This window comes from Ochotona curzoniae, unplaced genomic scaffold (genome assembly GCF_017591425.1).
Source record: "Ochotona curzoniae isolate NIBS_2020 unplaced genomic scaffold, NIBS_Ocur_1.0 scaffold_3890, whole genome shotgun sequence".
NCBI classification, from domain to species: domain Eukaryota; kingdom Metazoa; phylum Chordata; class Mammalia; order Lagomorpha; family Ochotonidae; genus Ochotona; species Ochotona curzoniae.
In genome coordinates this window covers 1,476,069-1,499,171 of record NW_024467115.1, presented here as the reverse complement: position 1 = coordinate 1,499,171, position 23,103 = coordinate 1,476,069, and the positions used below count along the sequence as shown (strand labels likewise).

Here is a 23,103-nt window from a genome sequence, read left to right as displayed (position 1 = left end):
ACCACAGCTGGAGAAGTTGACCCAAAGCCAGGAGCCAGGAGCTTCTTCCACATCTCCCACGTGTGGGTGCAGAATCCCAAGGCTTTGGGCCATGCTCTGCTATTGCCCCAGGCCTTAGGCAGGGAGATGGATGCAAAGTGAAACAGCTAGGACACTGTGGGTGCCATAGGATGCCCCTATGGGATGCCATGCTTGGAGCTGAAAGATTAGCTAGTTGAGCCAAGATTTTTGTTTGTTTGTCCTTACAATGTTATCATGAGACTTGGTATTAGTTTTTGAAGATGGCAGAGCTCTTAGCATCATACCTGACATGTAACAGTTTAAAATATATAAGGTTGCAAATTTACTAAATTAAATAACTTGCTTAAATGAAGTCCTGAAGAAGAAGATTTGAAGTTGTGTGTCTGGTTGCAGCTTGAGATTATGTTGGTGAACGAAATGTCAGAGCCACCCCAAAATGCAAGTCTGTTGTGTTTCGTCCATTGGTGATGTTTGTTTCAACTACAACTTATGTTTCAAATATAGTAATATGTAATATCTAAAACAATAGAACTGGGATATTATAGAGGTAATGCATGTTTACAATAGCTATTTGGCTACTTGATCTTTATAAAACACCTTTTCCTGTTGGCAATGAGAGTCATAAATGCTTCAGTTGGTATAGAATGTTAGACAGAATTTGGATGAATAGAACTAATGATGTTTAAGGTAATGACATTTTACATTAAGGAAAAAAAAAACCTTAATGTGTTAGATAACAAAAAGAAAACAAAGCATGACTTATTAGAAACTAAAGAGGTGATTCTGCAAAAGACTGCATTGTACTAATTGCCAGAGTACTCTACAGAATAAACTCTTATCTGTAGTTCCACATGTCTCATATTCCTGTAACTTCCTCTGATAATTTCCTTAAAATGATTTTACAGTTGTATAAGATACTGTTGTGTAAATTTTTGGAATACTGGAAGTTCTGCTTTTAACTGTCACCTAGAAAAGTCTATTGTTTATGATATAACATCAATTTATGTTTTGCAGACAGAAGCAACAAATTACTCACCTACATGAGAGGATAAGGGATAATGAATTACGGGCCCAGCATGCCATATTAGGACATTATGTGAATTGTGATGATTCTTACGTGGCTTCATTGCAGGTAAGACTACAGAGGATTTAGTAGCTATTTGTAAGTTTTAAGTTAATATATTTGGAAGATTAGAACATTTTCAATTGGCTATGTGTATGTCATTAAATGGGTATATCCCTTTCTTTTAATATTTCCATAATTTTCTATTTTATAGAACTTTATCAGCCTGCTTCTTCATTAAAATTTGAATTCTTTGCTAGTATTAATAATGCTTTGAAGAATAAACTTTAATAAATACTATTTTGCTTGGATTTAAGTATTTTTGTAAGTGAAATTCGCAGAAATTTCAGGTGTTATATGTATGGTATTTATGGATATTACCACATTGCTGTTTAGGAGAGAAGTTTGTATCTTCCCCTTCTCCACCCGCCCACTCCCAGCTGTGTTAGTGTATTATCAACTTTATGAGTTTTTCTCTTTTAGCAGGTTTATAAAAACAGCAAAAAAGAGTTATCTCCATGGTTTTATTAATCCATATGAGGGTACTTTCAAGAATTCACGTAAAATGATTAAAGTGTGTTTCTTTTACTTCATATACTTCATATACATTTTGAAATCCATGTATTTTTTTTATAATGTGCATTTTTCACATATTATGAAAACAGTATTTTTGCACTGAAATAAACTTAAATTTTTACAAATTTTGAGGAAGGGCCTGATTTCTTGAGAGTGATATTGCGATTCCTTTTTCATATTTAAGATACGCTAATTTTGTTCTTTAAATGTCTTAATATTTTTTATTTCTTAAGTTTTTTTCATTTTCTTAAAATTATTTTATAATACAGTTCTATAGACTCTGGGGATTTCTTTTCCCCATCTTCAAGTCCTCTCCTCTGCCCCCTACTGATTTCACCTGAATTATTACAATGGCATAGTTCTTCATAAATAGTCACAAGTTCATCATTCTGCTATTTAAGTGTATCCTGACATTGCTGGCATGGACAGTAGTAGAGAGTCTAGCATCCTATTGTCAAGGTATAGTTAACAGCTTCATTGGGAGTCCACTTTGATCTGGAAGTAGAGATGCATTGTGTCCTCACATCTGGATATGATAGTCTCTACTACCAAGTTAGTATATACCCACTTAAATGAAAAGCCACAAAACAAAATCAACAACAGGAAGAAAAATAGAAATTTACAACACTATGAATTTAAACAACATGCTACTGAATAGTGAATGTAGCTGAAGAAATAAAAAACAAATCAAGAACCTTCCTGAAGAAAATGATGTTACTGTATGACCTGTGAGTCAGTGAAGAATTTAATATGAGAAAAGCTGTTTTGAAGACATGAAAGTAAAAACCAAAACATTGAAGAAATCTGTGAGATAGTTTCTGCTGATCTTTTTTGGTGAGATGTGTCTCCTGTTGTCGACATTAGATGGATTTTGTTCTTTGATTCAGTTCACTGATCTATAACATTTGGGTGATGAGTTTAACCATTTACATACAGGGTAAGTGTGAATAGGTGGTAATTTGGTCTTGTGATTTTGCAAGGGGTTATTCATTGTTTGATTTAGTCTTCTGCTGTTATTTCACTGGGATGTTCTCTGCACTTGCCTTGGGCTTTTGTCAGTGTTATTCCTTTTCTCTATCAAGAGAACATCTTGTTTCATTTGTAGGGCAGGTCTGGAAGAGGTGTATTCCTTGAGGTTTTTTTTTTTACTGTGGAAAAAGGAAAGCTTTACTGTATACGTTATCCTAGGCCAATAATATTTTTCCTTTTTTCCTTTTCTTCTTTGGTTTTAGAATGTGGAATATGTCATTCCATTCTCTTCTGGCCTGTAGAGTTTGCTCCGAGAGGTCAGCAGTGAGTCTGATTGTAGTTCCTCTATAGGTCAATTGATTTTTTTTTTTCACAAGCACAGTTAAGGATCTTTTCCTCATGTTAGACTGAAGAGAGCTTGATTATCATGTGTTGTGGTGAAGATCACTATTAGTCAACCCTGTTGGGAGTTCTGTGCGCCTCCTGGATATTTTTTCCCAATTCTTTCTCCATATTGGGGCAATTATCATTTATTATTTCATTGAATGCATCTTTAAACCCAGCTCCTCTTTCTGTGCCTTCTGGAAGTCCCATAACTTATAATTTGCCGTTTTAATATTATCTTTTAATTCTTGAATAATTTTTTTTAAGCTTGATCCAGCTCTGCTTCCAGCTTTTGATTGTTTCCCCATTGTGGCAAGAAATATCTTCCAATTCTGAGATTCCTTCTTCTGCCTCATTCGTGCTGTTATTGAGACTCTCCACCGTATTTTTAACTTGTTCCATTGCATCCTTCATTTCTAATGATTGTGCTTCATTTTGTTTCAGTGTTGCTATTTCTTGTGTGATATATTTCTTAAATTCCTGCACGTGCTTCTTACTGATAAGAAGCTTTATACCAAGTGTTTTGAATTCTGTATTCCCCATTTTCTCGTTGTATTCCTCAGTAGTTACCTCTGAGGTTGGGAATGGTTTTGCTCCTTTGCAGGGGAAGTCTTCAATAATATTCATGTGCCTCTGTTCTCCTCTTAGTCATTGTACCTCTGGTTAGCAGGCTCTTCTCCTTAGGGCAGGTTTCTAAGTTGTGTCACTCACTGGTCTACAGTTCAATTTTACTTACTGTGGTTGGTACTCATTTCTTCATTTTGTAGTCTTGGGCCACTCCCTCTGGCAAATTTCAGGCCTGGGCTCTTGTGCTAAGTCTTTCACCATGGTCTCTGAAGCCTCAGTTCCTGGCTCATCTCTACGTCCTGTGATCTTGTGCTGCGGCTGCACCATTGTCTGTGCAACCTTTCTTGCACTTTCATTTAGAGTAGTTCTCAGGAGACACCAGGTGTCCTAAATAATTGGAATGTTGGTGGTGCTGATCTTGCTGGAAACTGCTGGCTATTAGATCTGAAGGCCACCAAGGCTCGTTTTGGGTGGGACCTTTAGGATGCCAAAGTCAGTATTATTTTCCCCGTGGACCTGTGCAACACACTGAACTCAATGTGTTCACTCCCAGCTCAGTGTTGTCCCTACAGTCTCAAAGCCTTTGCCACACTGTGCAAGATGGTGCCTGACGTGGCACCGTTGGAGTTCTAGATCTACTGGCCGTTAGTTCTGGGGGCTACCTGGACCTATTTTGAGGAACCTGTAGGAAGTCATGTTGGTAGTTTCCCCTGCATGAGCAGTTCAATGCACTGAGCCGGAAATGAGTTTGCTCCCTGTCTAGTGCGTGCATGCAACTAGTGCTGTTGTCCTTCCTGTCCCACAGCCTTTACTCAATACACAGAATGGCACACGATGTGGCACTGGTCAAGTCTGGGCTGTAAAGTCCACCCTGCTCTTGCACCGCCTGCTTGTGGTACTGCTCTTCCTGCTCCTGGTCAGATCACAGAAATCAGCAGGACAGGCAGTTCTTTGCCTTGGTTTATGTACTGAACTCCTGTTGAACTCCCCTTCCCACCTGGTTGTTAGTGGAGCTCTGGCCACTGGTAGAGCTCAGATCCTCACGTGCTAACTGCCACTGGAGTAGCTGATCACTGCAATACCACTCCGTTGTCTCCCGCTGCTCCGGCAGTCTTCAGGTGCTTCTCTGTCATCAGTCTGTCTTCTGTTTCCTGGAATCTACTCTTTGCTTCAACCTCGCTAATGAGTCTTCATCTGTTTAACTGTGTCCTTATGCTATTCAACCATCTTGATTCTCTTAAGTTTGTGTTTATAACTTAAAATTTAGGTATGTAAAATTAGTTCTTTGTGATTTTTTAAAAAATATTTATTTTTATTACAAAGTCAGATATACAGAGAGGAGGAGAGACAGACCTTCCGTCTGATTTCATTCCTCAAGTGAGCTGCAACGGCCGGTGCTGCGCCGATCTGATGCCGGGAACCAGGAACTTCTTCCAGGTCTCCCACATGAGTGCAGGGTCCCAAGGCTTTGGGCTGTCCTCGACTGCTTTCCCAGGGCACAAGCAGGGAGCTGGATGGGAAGTGGAGCTGCCTGGATTAGAACCAGTGCCCATATGGGATCCTGGCGCGTTCAAGGCGAGGACTTTAGCTGCTAGGCCACAGTGCTGGGCCCACTTCTTTGTAATTGATTTGGAGCATATATTTCCCAAGATTTTTTTCAAGATTTATTTATTTTTTATTGGCAAGGCAGATATACAGATAGGAGAGACAGAGAGAAAGATCTTTTTGATGATTCATTGCCCAAGTGGCTGCAATGGCCAGAGCTGAGCTAATCCAAGCCAGGAACCTGGATCCTCTTCTGGGTCTCCCATGTGGGTGAAGAGTTCCAATGCTTTGGGCCATCCTCAACTGCTTTCTCAGGGCACAAGCATGGTGGGAAGAGGGGCTGCTGGGGTACGAACCAGTGCCGATATGGCTTTAGCCGCTAGGCCACCGCATGAGGCCCTATTTCCCATGTTTGTTATGTTTTCTGTTTATATCATTCTTTTTCCTTGTGCAATTAATTTTTAACAGAAAGTCTCTCTAATTCTGAGTAGTTTTCATCTTTACAAAGGAGCCCATTCAATAAAGCAGTTCTTCAACATGTGTACCAAATTGTGAGGTTTTAAAAATGAAGTATATATACTGCCTTCATGGATGTCCAAACTTAGGGAGACACCACACAGGAAAACACTACCATTCCTTCTTAATTAATTTGTGTTCCGTATGGGCAAAGCAGTCTGTTGACCCTAGCAATAGACAGTGGGTGAAATTAGTTTTGCTGGTAAAGAGATTGCACTCCATGATGCTTTTAACAAAATTTACATATAGGAGCTGCATTTTGTAATCACTGTAATTCTTTTTAAGGTTTATATGCTTTTTTTCCAAAGGAAAAGAAAGCCAAGTTTTTTTTTTTTTTTTTTTTTTTTTTTTTTTTTTTGCTGTTGCTTGTTTGTTTTGTTTTGTTTGATCAGTTACAGAGACAGAGGCAGAATAAGAGATTTTCCGTCTACGGTTCCATACTCTAAATGCTGCAGAGGCTGTAGCTGAGCTGGTCTGAAACTGGGAGCTAGTACCTTTTACTGGATCTTTCATGTGAGTGCTGGGGCCCAAGGTCTTGAGGCATCCTTTGCTGCCTTCCCAGGCCATCAGCAGGGAGCTGCATTGAAAGTGGAGCAACTGGGACAGGAATTGGCACCTGTGTGTATGTTGATGTCACAGTTGGAAGATAGCTTGCTGTGCTGGCACTCAAGTCCTGAAAATTATTATTTTAGTTTTTGAAAGACAAATGACAGGTGGAGGAGGATAAGTCATAGGGAGAGGCAAAGTGAAATCTTTGGTCCACTGGCCCTCTCCTCAAACGGCTGCAATTGGCATGGCTGCGAAGCAGCAGGCTGAAGCCAGGAGCCTGGAATTCTGTCCAGGTAGGTATTCCACCTGGTCTCAAGTGCCCATATACTCAAGCCATTGTATACTACTTCCCAGGCACATTAGCAGAGAGCTAGATAAGAAGCTGAGCAGTCCAGACTTGAACCATGTTTCCATATGGGATACAGTGCTTAATCTGATGTGCCATGTTGCCAGCCCCACCTGTTAGTTTTTTTGGGGGTAGGTTGGGAATCAAACGTTAAAGCAGGTCACTTTTTTATGTTTATTTCTCTTTGTTTATGTTTTTTCTTGGTCTTTCTTGTTAAACTCTTAATATCTATATCTGAAAAAGTCACTTTAAGTGGAATTTCCCCTTTGTTATATCTTGAAATATTTTTATAAATGATGACAGTGCTATATTAAAAACAAGAAATACAAAAGAGCAAATAGCTATCAAGTTTATCTGAGGCAGAAGCTTTTAACTGAGATTGCGATTTACTCCTCACACTTTAGTTCTTGAAAAGTCAAAAGAATTTGTTAATGCTTAGTTTCATCTATGACTTCTGTGATAACAAGACTGTATGCTACAGTACTGATTTTAATCAGGTACAGTTACTTGGAAATAGTGTTCTCAATACTATGTAACTAGTAATTTGGTTTGATAACAATGTTTTTAGTAGAACTATTCAATTTATCTGCATAATTAAAGCATATAATTACTGAATTACCCAAAAGAAGTAAAGCAGTAGATGCCTGATAGCTGAGGACGTTGTGGTTTTTTGTTTTGTTTTGTTTTGTTTTGCCACAACCTTGGACCAGTAGAGGGCTCTCCAAGTCCAAGTCTAGCTCTCTGAAGCTAGATCCAGATGTGGAAAGATGCGGAAAAGAGTTGCTGAAACTATTAGAAGACATTTAAGTGGAAAATCAAAACTGAGTTGATATTTTTGATTTAAAAAGAAATTGAATGCCAGGAAAATCCCTGAATACTAAATAAGCATGATAAATCTAGAATAAAAGCTTTTATCATTTGGTAAAGATAGTTTGCTAAAATGTGAAAAAGCAACATGGAGTCCAGCAAGGTAGCCTAGTGGATGGGGTCTAACTGCATGCACTGGGATCCCATATGGGCACTGGTTTATGTCCCGGCTGCTCCACTTCCCATCCAGCTCTCTGCTTGTGGCTTGTGAAAGCAGTGGAGGATGGCCCGAGGCCTTGGGACGCTGCACCCGCATGGGAGATGCGGAGGGGGCTCCTAGCTTCTGGTCTTGGATGGGCTCAGCTCTGGACTTAGCAGCCACTTGGGGAGTGAGCCAGTGGATTGAAGGTCTTTGTCTCTCCTTCACTCTGTAAATCTGACTTTCTGATGGAAGTGGATAGATCTTTAAAAAGAAAAACAACATGATAAAATGTTTCTTTACCATAGGTCTCTGAGCAGCTTTGCTTATTATATACAATATTTGGCATATTCACATTTTTCTTGTCTTTGATTGGTTCATCCTAACTCCATTGCACAGAAAGCGAATTATGGTTTTAATATTCTGTGTATCCTAGAGTGAATAAAAGCAATTTGTAAAATAAATATTGTGTTATAGATGAAAATCATATTCTTGAAGTAACTTCCATTTTCCCACTATTAACTTGGACTAACCTTTACTCCAAGGATCTTTAGGCAAACTCCAAAACGTCTTGGTTTAGTGCTATAATTGGTAGAACCAAAGAATGGTTTCTTCTTAATGCTGTGTACCAAGTTATCTATTAATGGTTAACAGGCCTTCAAGAAAATTGTGAAAATATAAAGCACTCTTTTTCTTACTGTTAATAGTATTAATTGAGGGAAGAGGCCTCTGTTTTCTATATACATGTGTACCTTTAAAAGATCAATTGTATAATAATTGCTCTTATTAAGCTTCTTTAATGAGCTCTTCCTGTTTTTCTTTCTTTCTACCTCATTTCTTTTCATTTATATCATTTCTATTATTTTTTTTCCCTTCCGCTGTTTTGTTCTTTGACCAGATCCCTTGGTTCTGTTGAACATTAAGTAAATGAGTCCCAGCTTGACATATGAGCCATTTAACAAAACATTAAACATCTAATGTGTTTATAAACTGGTGCCACAAAGTGTGAGGAGGAGTTTCTGCCTCCGTTGTTCTCAGAGCTCACAAAGAGGGACTGATATCAAAAACTGTTTAACCATTTCCTTACTAGATATTTAAATTCACTATATACAGGTACTATTTGGATTCTAGTAACATAAATGTGGGTAAAGTTGGTTTTACCTCTGCGGAATGTGAGTAGAGTAAAGAACATGGGAAACCACAGATTATAGTATGTTGATGGAGATAGCCAGAGAGATTACCTTTAGGAACTCCTGCTAACATAAAACATATCTTACAAATATCAGATCAGTATTCCCATAGGAAAGGATATCTGGTCTGAGTACTGTTGCACTCAGTTAATTCAGCCAGGAATTAGTGTTTTAAGCAGAATGCATAGCAAGTAAAGACTCATAGAATTGAGAGAAAACGAAATAATTAGAAAATTGTGTTACCCTCTGTGAAAGAAGAATAAAATGAAAGGTATAAAAAATGTGAGTAAAGATAGAAGAAGAGGGGGCCATGTGATAGCAGAGTCATGAGAAGTAAAGGGTTCAAGTTTGCTTAGAGCAACCCCACTTTATGCTTGTTGTGCTAATATAATTATTAACAGCATCTCTTCACTCTGCAAAGTATCATTGTTTATACTCAGTGTTAGAAATTGCTTTTAAAATAGAAGGTGTTTGAAATGGGGAAACCAGTCAGAACGCCATCTTAGTCCATAAGTTGAAAGAACATCTCAATTTTAAAACGGAGGTGGTCAGGATGAGAAAAGAGTACATACTTACTCCTTTGGTGTCTTTCAACTTACAACATGGTTTGTTGGCTGCTGCCCACCTAATTGGCAGTCCCTGTGGGTTTTTTTTTTTTTTTTTTAGGTTTATTTATTGGAAAGGCAGCAGAGAGAAGGAGGGACAAAGAGAGAGAACTTCTGTTGGTTCCCTCTCCAGATGGCCACAATGGCCAGAGCTTTGCTGATCTGAAGCCAGAAGCCAAGAAACCTCCCCCTGGTCTCCCACAGGGTATTGGGCCATGCTCCCTGGCCATAAGCTGGGAGCTGGATGGGAAGTGGAGCAATCAGGACATGAACCAACACCCAAATGGGGTCATGAGCTTGAAGGGGGAGGATTATCCAATTTAGCCTTCACTGTAGGCCTTAGTCCCTGTTTCATAGAGTTCTACTGAAGTCATAATCTTAACATGCATCAGATCTGTTGTAAGTGATACCAGCCTTTTACAAGGTTACTCAGCATCATTACTACATGTCTGGATTATCCATGCTACCTCCACAGTCACTTTTTCATGAGTTCTCTAGTTTAAAGTTGCATGGGTTTCAGTGGACTATACCTAATAGATATGCCTCTATTAACTTTTTTAAGCAAATAAACTTTGTTTTTTACAATAGTTTAGGTTCACAAAAAAGAAATAGCTGTGTGGGAAGTCTAGAGGTTTCCTGTATATCCATGTCACTGCACATGTACAGTCTGCCTCAATGTTAACATCTCTTACTTCAGGATATGTTTGTTAAAGTCAGTGAGCCTCAGTTGATACATTATTATTACCAGAATCCCCAGAGTTCACTCTTGGTATTGTGTGTTCTCTGGCTTTTGACAAATTTATTGTGATATGTATTCACTACGTGGTTTCATGTCCCAATAGAAAAGTTACGCATTGGGGCTTGCACAATGGCATAGCCAGTCGTCTGATCCTCCACCCTGGGTGCTGGCATCCCATATGGGTGCCAACTCTCATTCCAGCAGCTCCACTTCAAATCCAGCTCCCTGCCAATGGCTTGGGAAGCAGTGGAGGATGGCTCAAGGCCTTGGGCCCCTGCGTCCAGTAGGGAGATCCAGAAGAAGCTGCTGGCTCCTGGCTTTGGATTGTCACTGCCCTAGCTGTTGTAGCCATTTGGGCAGTGAATCAGCAGCTGAAAGATCTTTCCCCATGTCTCTTTTTCTGTCTCTCCATCTCTTTCTGTAACTCTGACTTTAAAGTAAAGTAAATCTTAAAAAAAAAACCTATGGATTAAGTCTCAAATTTTTTTAGTACCACAGTAAAATCAGTAATTTGTAATGTATCTGAACATGATCTATTTTGAGGCATTAAGAGAGATGAATTGGTCTGAAAAAACCCTCTCAGAGCAATATAAATTCTGCTAAAATTGAAGCATAATGATTTTATGGTGAAGATTGAATGGAAGAATGATGAAATCACTAATGCTTTGTAGGAAGCTTATGGAGCCAGTGGTTCTGAGAAATCAGTTTTTAAACATAACTTTATTTAAGAAGAAATAAGCTAATGCTTAAGCTAAAGTCCACAGTAGCAAGCCATCACATCAGTTTGTAAAGAAAAAACATTGTCCTTGCCCTAATTTAAGGAGACTAATAATAGCAGAAACAATAGCTAACATCGTAGAGATATCAGTTTGCTCAGCTAGACAATTCCAAAGAAAAAATACTAGCATTCTGTTCTGTGGATACCGAATTATTTCACCCACATCAGCTGTAAGCAACAGCAGCACTTACTTGGACATTTTATCAAGTGGGATCAAGGTCCTGATGCATTTCTGAGGAAACGTCGCAGGAGATGAACTGTGGCTTTATCAGTGTGATCCTGGAGACAAAGCAATGACTGCTTACCAGATGACGGAAGTGGCCTAGTCAAAGCAAAAACAGACCAAATGGTCTGGGTTAAAGGTCCTGGCAGTAGTGTTTCGGAATGCTCAGGGTGTTGTGCTTGCTAGCTTTCTGGAGAGCCAAACCAGATTAACACCTGCTTGTTAGGAAAGTGCTTTGAGAAGGCCAAAGCTTTAGCAGAAAAGTGCCTAAGAAGGCTTCACTAGGGAGTGCTCTGTCCTGACAATCATGACCATGTTCCCATTCAGTCCTCTTATCAAAACAAGGACAACTTTACAGGTCTAAATGGGATTCACCTTACAGTTTTCATTTGACTCCTTCTGATTCCTATGTGTTATCTAGTCTTAAAATATATTGAAAGCAAAGTATTTTCTTCAGTTAATGTAAAAAAAAAAAAAAGACTGCTGCATCGACATGGTCTGATTCTGCAGTCTTGTTTCTTTAGGGGTGATCTATATGGCTGGTATCATCACTTACAGAAGTATCTTGAACTTGAGGAAGCAAACGTTGAGAAATAAATTTTATAATTTGTGTTTTAATTTTACTTTAGCACAAACTGGAGTCGCCTTGTGAAGGTTCATCTAGCCTGATTGTATCTCTTATGGGATCATACAAAATACTTTCATTGCCCTTAAGGAGCTTCTGTATTCTGCCTCTTTAATAACCCTCGTTCCCTGCTAACCCCTGATAACCTGTGGTCTTTTTATTGTCTGTATGGTTTTGCCTTTCCCAGACTGTTCCTTAGCTGTAATTATGTAGTAAAATTTTTTGCACTCTCTCTTCAGATTGGCTTCTTTTCTTAATAATTGAAGTTTTCTCAGAGGCTTCTCGTGGCTTGGTAATTCTTTCTCAGTGCTGAATAATGTCCTGAAATAACACTTATGTAGTCATGTTTATCTACTAAAGAAAACCTTGACTTTTTCCAAGTTTTAGCAATTATGAATGAAGCTGTGGTAGTAATATGGGGAAAACAAAGGTGTGTTTTTCTTACTCTGGTGTTCACATAACACCATAGTTCTGAAACTGGTGTGTGGTGCTTATTTCCTTATACATCTGACAGTCAACTTGGAGATTGTCCAGTGAACACTAGCTGGGTGTCCATTCTATAATTTGTTTGATACTTCCTGTGTGAGGGTATGGGAGAAAGGGTACAGAGCTTTGATGCATCTCTGTCCCACCCAGGTGTGCCACCCTCCAGGAACTTCCACATGTTCATGCTGAGTTATCTAAAAGTTCTGTAAACCCAATCATTTTAGGTATTCAGAATGGAAACTTCATTATGTAGGTGTAATTGATTTATTCAGTCATTGACTGCAGGCAGTCAACTCAGTCTTCAACCTGTTTCCCGCTCCTGAGGTTGGAGGACGAGTGTGAAATTCCCTGTCCTCTGATCAGTGACCATCTTCCACCTTGCAGCTAAGAGTCACCAATCTTCGAATTGTCATACAAAAGGTTCTGGAAATTCCAAGGATTTTGTGAGTATGTTTTAGGGAAAATGAATGAACACCCCAATATATATTATCCAGTTATATCACAGCTGCTGTAATGTCTGTGTGCTTGTTTTTATATAGACATAAGTTTTCTAATCTGTTGAATATCTTTTGAACACAATTACTGAATCTTTTGGTAAGAGGAATGTATTTATTTTGCAAAAAACTGCCAAAGTGTCTTTCAAATTAACTGTACTAATTTTCCTTCCCCCAGCAGTGAGTTCTATTTGCTTTGCAACTTTACCATCCTTTGGTGGTATCAGTGTTTTTATTGCTATCTCATTGTTGCTTTAAAAACATGGCGAGCATCTTTCTCTTCATATTTTACTTGACATTTTTCTGTCCTCATTGGTAATATATCTGTTCAGAGTGCTTGCCCATTTTTTATTGGGCTGTTATTTTGGATAACCAAGTACACTTTTGCAAATATTTTCTTTTAATGTGAGATATTTCCTCTTGCAATTATGTTTTGCAAAGCAAAAACTGAGTTTTAATGAAGTCTAGCTTACCATTTTTTACATGGATCATTCCCTGAATATTATATTCTTTTAAAAACATTGTTATAGCTGAAGTCATCTAGGTTTTCTAGTGTTATTTTTGAGGAGTTTTATAATTTGGCATGTTGCATTTAGGTCTGTGATCTAGTTTTAGTCATTTTTCTAAAAGGCATAAAGACTAAATCTAGATGCATTTATAATTTTTTGTACATGAGTATCTTGCTGTTAACATTTATTGGAAGAACTATTTTTGTGGCAGTGTATTACCTTTGCTCTTTGTCAAACATCAGCTGTCCATGTTTATGCAGGCCTATTTGAAGATTCTACTTTGTTCTGATCTTTTTGTAAATATTATCACTAATGGAAAAATTGCCTAGGTTTATGTGGTCATGAATCTGAAAGTTGGATGATGTTAGTCTTTCAGCTTACTTCTCCTTCAACATTTTGCAGTCTGTTGTAAATCTCTTCATGTAAACTTTAGAATCAGTTTATTGATATTGCTGTAAAGTCTGTTGAGATAATAATTGAATAAGTTGGGACTAATTGATATTTTGACAATACTAAATCTTCCTATTTATGAACAATGAGTATGTCTCCACTTAGTTTGTGAACATCCATCAGAGTTTTACAGTTTTCCTCTTACAGATCTTGTACTTACTGTGTTATATTATTCATGCTTTTGATTTTCTGCGATTTCTGTTCTGTTCCATTGATCTGTGTTTCTATTTTTGTGCCAGAACCAAGCTGTCTTAATTGTATCTGCCTTATAGAATATCTTGAAATTGGGTAGTGTGGGGCTGCAGGTTTTGAGTTTCTTGTTTTTAGCTGCTTGGAAGCTCTTGTGTTTCCATATGAATTTTTGCATCATTTTGTGTTGATCTGGGAAGAATGTCATAGGTATCTTGATTGGAATCACATTGATTCTGTAAATTTTTTTGGACATGTTGATGCAACTAATTCTGCCTAACTACAAACATGGAAGATTGTTCCATGGTGTGGTGTCTTCTGTTTTTTTCTTAATGTTTTGTAACTTTTATTATAACTTTCATTGCCTTGGTTAAATTTATTCCAGGGTATATAAATTTTTTAGCAGCCATTGTGATTGGAACTGTTGTTTCAAATTCTTTTTTAGCCGTAGATTGATTGTGAATACAAAGGTTTTTCGAGTTTTGTGTATTGATTTTATATCCTGCAGGCTTACCAATCTGGTTTTTATTAGTTTCTTGGTAGTCTTTTTATTCCCTTATATATAGAATCATGTGATTTGCTAACAGGAATAATTTGACTTTCTGCTTTCCAATTTATAGCCCTTTGATTTTTTTTTTCCCTTCTGGTTCTGACTGAAACTTCTAGGGCTATTTTGAATAGCAGTGGTGATTATGGGTGTCCTTGTCTTGGCTCCAAGTCTTAGTAGAAATGCTTGTAATGTTTCAGTATTCAATATGATGCTGTGGATTTTTCATATAGTGCTTTGATGTGTTGAGAAATATTCCTTGAATACTCAATTTACTTAAGGTTCTTTTTTATCATGAAATAATGTATTTTATCAAATAACTTGTGTCTATGGAGATAATCATGTGATTTTTATTCTTCAATTTATTTATGTGAATATCACATTTATTGATTTGCTTGTGTTGAAGCACTCCTGCAAACCAAGGGTACATCCCACTTGGTGCAGTTGAATAATCTTTCTGACAGGTTACTGGATTCATTTAGCTAGTATTTTATTGAGTTTTGCCTCTATGTTCATCAGGAATATTAGTGTATACTTCTCTTTCCTTCATTGTATCTGGATTTCTTATTGACTACACATAGATGTGGATCTTGTGTTTCAGTCCACTTGCAGCATCTTCTATTTAGTGCATTTAAAACACTGATGCTCAGAGTGACTTTGGATATAGTTCAACCAATATCTACCATATTAAAGCTTTCTATTTGGTTCATCTTTGTCTGATCACTTCTCAGCGTTTTGGCTAAGATCAGGTGTTCTTTGCTCCTTTTTTTCATCTTGCCAGTTGGGGCATTTAAATGAATCAGTGTTCCTTTCTTCTTGCATTACACTTTGAATTTTGTTTACTGATTGTCTTGGAATTTCCATATGTTTTTTACTTCTAAAAAACTACTTTCAACAGTTATTGTAAGGCAGGCCCACTGGCAACAAAATCCTTCAGTTTTTTCTCTGTGAAATTTTATTTTTGCTTCATTTCTAAAATTTAATTACAGTATATCAAGTTATGGTTGATGATTTTGTTCTTTCAACACTTAGGTATTTCATTCTACTCTCATCATATGAGAGTACCTCTGGAGACATTGGATGTAATTCTTACCTTTGTTCCTCTATAGGTCAGGTTCTCTGCCACATTCCAACTTCTTTCAGGAGCATTAATTTCCGATGTTCAAATAGGACATTTATAGCTGTAATTTTTGGCATATGTCTTGGGTGGTTTCTGAGTTCCTGAGATGTGTGTTTTGGTATATGATATTAATATAGGGGAGATCCTTGGTCATTATTATCTCAAATATAGTATCTTGCTTTTCTTTCTTATATCACACTGTATGTGGTTTTAATATATTTAAATAGCTGATTTAGTGTTCTAAGTTTTCTTCAGCTTTTAAAAAAAATATTAGATTTTGTTTATTTCTGGAAATTTCTATTATCACCTCAGGTTTAGAGACCTTTTTTCTATCAGTTGAATCTTATGTTTCTGCTATTGGATATGTCACATTCTTAATTCCTGTTAGTTTTTGCTCTTGTTGTTACTTTTAGCATTCCTTTTTGGCTCTTTACTAGAAATTCTATGTTCTTACATCATTCCTCTGTTCTTGTAGTATGTTTACATTTTTTCCATTGAGCTTGTTTGCATATTAGCCACAATTTTTATTTTTTACAATGGTATAGTTCCTCATAAATAGTCATAAGTCTATCATTGCAGGCATGGACAATGGCACAGTCCAGCATCCAATGGTAGTTTAACTATCATGTCAAGACACATCCAATGGTAGTTTAACTCGGATTCTATCCTCAATCCAGAAGTAGAGGTGCACACTGCACCGTATGCTCACATCTGGACATGATGGTCTCCGCTACACAGTCAGTATGCATCCCCCCAAGTGAAAAGCTAACAACAACAACAAAAAATCTACAATAGGAAGAAAAATTTACAATGTCATGAAGTTAAACAACACATCACTGGATATGATAGTCTCCATTACACAGCTACTGTACATCCTCTTACATGAAAAGCCACAAAACAAAATCAAGAACAGGAAAAAATATAGAAATTTACAACGCCATGAAGTTAAATAACATGCTACTGAATGACGAATATAGCTGAAGAAATTAAAAAGAAAATAAAAAATTTCCTGAAGAAAATGGTGTTGCTATATGACCTATGAGTCAGTGAAGGATTTAATATGAGAAAAAACTGTTTTGAAGACATGAAAGTTAAAAACAAAATATCAAAGAAATTCAAGTTTCTGCTGATCTTTGTTACTGGGATATGTCTCCTGTAGGAAACAGATTTTTTTTTTTTTATTATTCCAGTCTGCTAATCTATGCCATTTGATTGATGACTTTCAGCCAGATTTATAGGGAGAAAGAGAAGGATCTTCTATCAACTAGTTCCCGCCACAATGGTTGGAACTGAGCAAATAGGAGCTAGGAGCCAGGAGCCTCTCCTTAGTCTCTCATGCAGATGCAGGGTCCCAAGACTTTGGACTATCCTCTGCTGCTTTCCCAGGCCTCAGGCAGGTAGCTGGAACAGAAGTGGAGTAGCCAACATATGAACTGGCACCAATATGTCATCCCAGCGCATGCATGGTGAGGACTTTAGCCCATTAGAGTACTGTACTGGCCCCAGTTGTGATTCTCTTTATTCATTTGCCTGTTTCTCCAGGTTTAGGGTTAGCAGTTTACCTGTGATCTCATTTCTGTGACAAATGGTACAATTGTTGGTACTTACTTAGTTCAGTGTTTTACTTTTGATCAGATTGGTGATTGTAATCACGTTTCATACCGGAGTAATAACCAAAGTCTGTGTCAACATTTTATACTTGTATAGACTAGCCATCGTTCTTTTGATTTCTGGATCCTTCTCAGTAGCTGATGTGCATTTCTACTTCTATGTTCAAGTACAATAAAAATGTCAATGGGCTCTAATTATAATTTCATATATCTCCTTAAACCCTTTTCTCCTATATGATATTCTTAATTCAAAATAAAATCTCCCATGTTACTTAGACCCAAAGTCTCTTTACTTAGTTATTGGTAGCATTTTTCATCCATTTAGCATAAATCAACTGTCTAAACCTTTTACTCTGCATCTAGAATATACTCATTGTACTCCTTGAATGAGTTTACTCATTCAGCGCTTCGTTTCTTTTCAGTTACATTAGTTAGAATAATTTCTTTAAAATGGCATATCCATTCTCAATATCCTTTAGTTCATTCTTTGATTGCAGTTTTGTCAGTTGAAGCATTGGAAAGAATGAGCAAGAAGATATTGAGAATGAATATTGATGGGCAGAAAATAAGCTTTATTACTTCTGTTTTATTCGTGAGACAACTAAGTGATGGTATATAATTGGTTTTTAACAATAGTTGCATGATTATACAGCAGGAGCACTTCCTGTTACTTGTATATTCTCTTGGGCCATAATCATTTCCAATTATCTTAAAGCTTTGTTTTTTTCTTTCCCAATAGCCACAGTATGAGAATACTGCACTTCAGACTCCGTTTTCAGAGCAGTCAGTGTCCCATTCCCAGCAAGACGAACTTGAGCAAAAGCTTGCATCTACTGAGAAAGAGATTTTACAGCTCAATGAGTTTCTCAAACAACGAATGAACCAATTTAGTGAAGAGAAGAAGAAATTGGAGGAAAAGGTAGGCATATTTTAATGAAATTTCATTGGATTCACTTTATTCAAGATGTAATTTTCATTTTCCCCATTTCTTATGTGATACCAAGTTACGTATTTGCAATAATGCGATTAATTTTGTGTAACTTTTGAGAAACTTTGGGCTGTCTGCAAAAATGGAAAAATTTTCTTAAAGAATGAAGACTAGTTATGTCTTTCTAACTACTGGTTAAAAACAGTTCCCTGTGTCATTGCTATCCTTTCCCTTCCTTGGTCTCTCATTCTCTGTTTCTTTGTTGTGTTGGGAAACACAGTTGATAAATGAAATGAAACTGGTCTTTGGTTCATAAGGGTAGAACTTTATGGTATTAAGTTCAAGTTTCTGATTCAGAATAAACATATATACACATATGTAGCAAATATATACCAAATATATACATATGTACCCACAATACGTACCTGTATTTATTTGACCTTTCTGCCTTTATTGAAAGTATGTTTACATATTGATCAGTTTTAAGATTTTAGGATTTGAAAAAGGCAGCCTATTAAAACATGTTTGAGGTGGGATTGTAACCCTCCTTGAGAGTGAGTGGAGAGGGTAAAGTGAGTGCTTGGCCCCTTGCACAGTGGGCAACAGCCTTTTGCTTGATGAGAGAGGGTGGGGGGATGAGCAGAGACCCATATCCACTGCAATAAGGTGGATCTGAATGGGCAAGAGAAACACTTGGCAGGTATTTATCGGAGTCAGTGTATGAGATTATTAGCCCAGGACGTCCCTTACAGGGAACTATAGTAGTCAAGAGCTAAGCTAGCGGAATGTTAGACACTGAAATGTCACAGTGTTGTGATCAGGGCCATTTTGATTCTCTGAACTTCATATAGAGTCCTCAGAGATTTGGTCTTCTAATTCTTCCTTATTTTTTTCTTTCTGTGCTTCAATGCCTTTGATATTCATTCATATTGATACACACATCAGTAGTTCCTGTTAACTGAGTGATTCTATTAGACAACATACAGAATGTATTTGGACTGCTTCTTGGACATTTGAACATTTTGGAGAAAACGTAAATAAGGCTGCTGTGTTCATTCTTGTACAAACTATTTTTTGTGCACAAGTTTTCTTTCATCTGGATAAATGTCTTGGAGTATAATTGCCCTGTCATAGGGGCCAGAGGATAGGTGGTTAGCTTACAAGAAACTGCCCAGTTTGTCCCAGGTGTATTTCTTTGTACTGTTGAATGCTCTCATTATCAGCATTTGAGAGTTGCAGTTGCTCCATGTCACTCTATCTCACTCCTTGATAATAATACGCATAGGAAACTAAACATTTTAAAATAAAGATCAAGTTCTTTTTGCTTACTGAAAATCTTGTAATATTATCCCTTGTCTTTTTAGAAAAGAAAAGGAACATTTGGCACAAGGCTGTCCTTATAACACATTTTAAAGTATATAATATGGCATTGCCCACAGTAGGTATGATGTTGTACAGAAGTTCCCTAGCACTTATTCATCTTATGTAACTGAATATTTAGAACCATTGAAAATTTTGTAATTAGAACAGGAAAAGTCTTACCTGCTTTACCTGGAGGTAACTGCATAGTTCAGACCTCAGTAACCTTTGAGAATCTGAAATAGCACAGCATTTGACAGTTTAAAAAAATAATAAAAACAGAAAAGGGCAGGAAAGAAAGGCCATCTCATTAGTAAGCTAAAAAACCCCAAGAGTGAATATGTGTGATCAACAAATAACAGAAATGCTAAGAAGTCAGAATATTGGCAGAGATTTATAATCCAGGTAACAGTACTAACAGGATAGCCAAGAACGCAGTTGGCTATCCAAAAGGAAAAGAAGAAAACTAGGATATCTTTGCATGTTAGACAGCATGGCTAGCTTATTCTAGTCCCTAGTTTTTAAGACATCTTTGTGTCACATTTAAAATACTTTAGAAATTATAGTGCTAGTAAAAATAGACCGTGTTTACTTGTGCCACCACAGTCATTTGCTAAAGCAAGACCAGCCTGGGTTAATAGGGAATTCAAGCATAGCTGGTTGCTAGAAAACTTGTGTAAAGACTTGGTAATGAGTCATATGGAAGAATTCAAAAAACATGGACTTTAGTCACATGATCTACATTTAAGTACTAAAACTGATACTATGGTTTCGCTACACAAGATCTCTAGGTCTCATATTTTAAGAGAATTGTATTATATGTTCTTTCAGGATAACACCGTGATAATCATTTATGTTTTTCCATTCTGGTAGATCACAGCTTAAACTGTCACCCTGGCACACTCACCTTTAATCCTGAGAAAGCTCCAATAAATGCTATGACTTACCATTTTTTTCAAGTTTTCTTTTTACTTAAACAAATGGTTCTTAAAATGAGGTGTGATTAATGTTTCTAGCTGGTTTAACAAAAACTGTCATATATTAGAACTAAAGCAAATTAGATAAGTCATGAAAGAAAGTAGATTGCAGAAAAGTATTAACTTTAATAACATTTTAAAGAGTAACTCATTATACCACTAATTATTGTCATTAAATTTCCTTTGGTGAAGAAGGAGGGAAGCTTTAAAAACATTTAAGAACTTATAAGTTTCTTAAAGAGCATTATATGTTTAGGAAACTGGTAATTTAAGATAAATATTAGTCTACTTTATATTTTAAGCAACCGTCTTTGCATACTTTGTATTTTTAATTGACAATAAGGGTGATAATTGCGAAAGAACTAGGAAAATGGTGTAAGGAAAAAGGTGGTATATTTCAACTGATAAGAAAATTCATGCAAATGAAAAAATAAGGTAAAGCCTATACAAATTGGAATTTACTAAGATCATAAATGTTCTGTGGAGATACTCTGTTAGTATAAATCATCAATGTTAAAATTACATCAGTAGCATGACACCTTAATTTTATGATTTTTAGAAAGAAAATAAGTTTCAAAGTATGACACAGTGTCTTAACAGTCATCTTTCTCGAGGTACAAAGTGATTGTACTAATTCCTTTTCTGTTGCTGCATTTGCTAGATCAAGGATAGCAATTCTTTTTAAAATTTTTTTATTATTTTATTGGAAAGAGATTCATAGAGAGAAGGAGAAACAGAGGGAGCCTTTCGTCTGCATGTTCACTCCCCAAGTGGCTGCAGAAGTCAGAGCTGAGCCAATCAGAGCTGGGTGCAAGGTCCCCAAGGCTTTGAGCCAGCCTCTACTGTCTTCCCAGGCTACGAGCAGGGAACTGGATGGGAAGTGGAGCATCAGGGACATGAATTGGCGCCTATATGGAATCCTCAATTGCAAAGGAGAGGATTTAACCACTAGGTTATCATGCCAGGCTCAAGGATAAGCAACTCTTTTGCAAGTGTTTTATTAACAGAGCATCTTTATTTACTTGTAAACAATCATTCCTTCATATAAAGTATTTGGATATACCTTTACAAAAAAGAAGAAGAAATTGTCCTCATCCTTCTGGAGATCATGATTTGCTTCACTGATTTCAAAGTAATTGTTTCTGTGACTTTCTGAGTATCCAATAACTTCTCTTTATGCCAAGTTATAATGTGCTTTTTAAGTTAATTTAAATGCCATTTAATCGGAGCAGTTTCAATATGTATGTAACACTGCTGAAATGACAATTATATAAGTACAGCCTTGACCACGAATGAAGGCAATAATAATGTAGCAAAAGTTACATAGGCCTAAAACTCTTGATATGAAATTTTGAAAACATGTCAATGTTAGAATTAAATAAGGTAAGTCTTTATTATATAAGGTAGATCTAATATATAGTAAGTCTTTACTATATAGGGTAGATCTTCACTGCAACCTGGAAATGTTGGTAAATTTCATGAAGCCTCAGAATGGAATGTTGATGTTTTGTTTTTTCACTGACTCAAAGCTGCTGAAGATTCATAGTCTTTTTCTTTAGCTTAAAACCAGAGACAGATACATCAGTAGTCTGAAAAAGAAATGCCAGAAGGAATCTGAACAAAACAAAGAAAAGCAGAGAAGAATTGAGACTTTGGAAAAGTATCTGGCTGATCTTCCCACTCTGGATGATGTACAGAGTCAGAGTCTGCAGGTAACATGAGCGGAGAATTCTCATTTTTAAATGACATGGTAACTTATTTCTGATAAGAACAGATAGATGCTGTACTTGATCTTAATCCAAAGGCTCAGAAGCAATAGCATGTTATTTCTAAAGTTGACCTGTTTACATTTGTCCCATTATAAAATTTGTTATTACTGTTCATCAAAGTGTGACTAGATCTTTCTTGTCACTTAATATGTAACTCATCATTTACTCCTCTACCTTAGTCTTAGGACAGTTTTCCCTTCTTAGCAATACTTCATGCATAAATTTACTATGAACTCTGGTGAGGTCTCCCTTATTGTAACCTTATTTATAAAGGTATTTCTTATCCTAAAATGTTCAGTTGACATTTGGGGATGACAGAATTTTTCTTTAAAGATTCATTCATTTACTTGACAAAGGGGGAGAGAGAGAGATCTTCCATCTGTTGGTAAATACTCAGATGGTTTCAATGGCCAAGGTGGAAGCGACTGGAAATCACAATGCAGGAAGCTCTCAGGATCTCCCACATGAGTAGCAAAACTTCAAATATTCAAGCCTTTCTCATGGCTTTTGCCTGGCCATTAGCAGGGAGCTGGATTGGAAATAGAGCAGCAGGGACACAAATTACCACCCACATGGGATACCAGTGGTGTTTCAGGCAGCAGCTTTACCCACCATGCCACAGCGTCAACTGTGGGAGTAGAAACTATTTTGTTTGAGATCTGTTCAGTGCATTGAACGGTGTACCTTCTTACATAAAAATGTCTGGTCTATATATACCAGATGTCAATGGCACCATTCCTTCTTCTCTCTGCCAAACTAAAAATGTTGATAGATATTCCCAAATGTTCCCTATTGGAAAACTCTGTCTGAGAATTATTGGTCTAGGGGTCTCAGGATGGGGCGTCTCATGCCTGGATCCCAGACGCCAGTCACCACGTGAACGTGGTGAGCTGTCCCTGGGCTTGCCTGGGGTCTGGGGGCTGCTCCATTTGGGTGAGTACACCGAGGGGGGCAGTCTCCCTG

General features: G+C 37.1%; 1 protein-coding gene across 4 annotated transcripts in view; it reads left to right on the top strand.

Moving 5' to 3' along the window:
- The window catches only part of CEP85L (centrosomal protein 85 like), a 192,060-nt gene that overhangs the window by 135,482 nt on the left and 33,475 nt on the right, over positions 1 to 23,103 (top strand). For all 4 annotated transcript variants that reach the window (XR_005882162.1, XM_040965545.1, XM_040965544.1 and 1 more), the window contains exons 5-7: positions 1,036 to 1,153; positions 17,847 to 18,026; positions 21,931 to 22,083. Coding sequence is in view for 3 of the 4 variants with exons in the window: in XM_040965545.1 (XP_040821479.1) it covers positions 1,036 to 1,153; positions 17,847 to 18,026; positions 21,931 to 22,083 (451 nt within the window). In the remaining variant the exon portion in view is untranslated. The remainder of the gene's footprint in view (positions 1 to 1,035; positions 1,154 to 17,846; positions 18,027 to 21,930; positions 22,084 to 23,103) is intronic.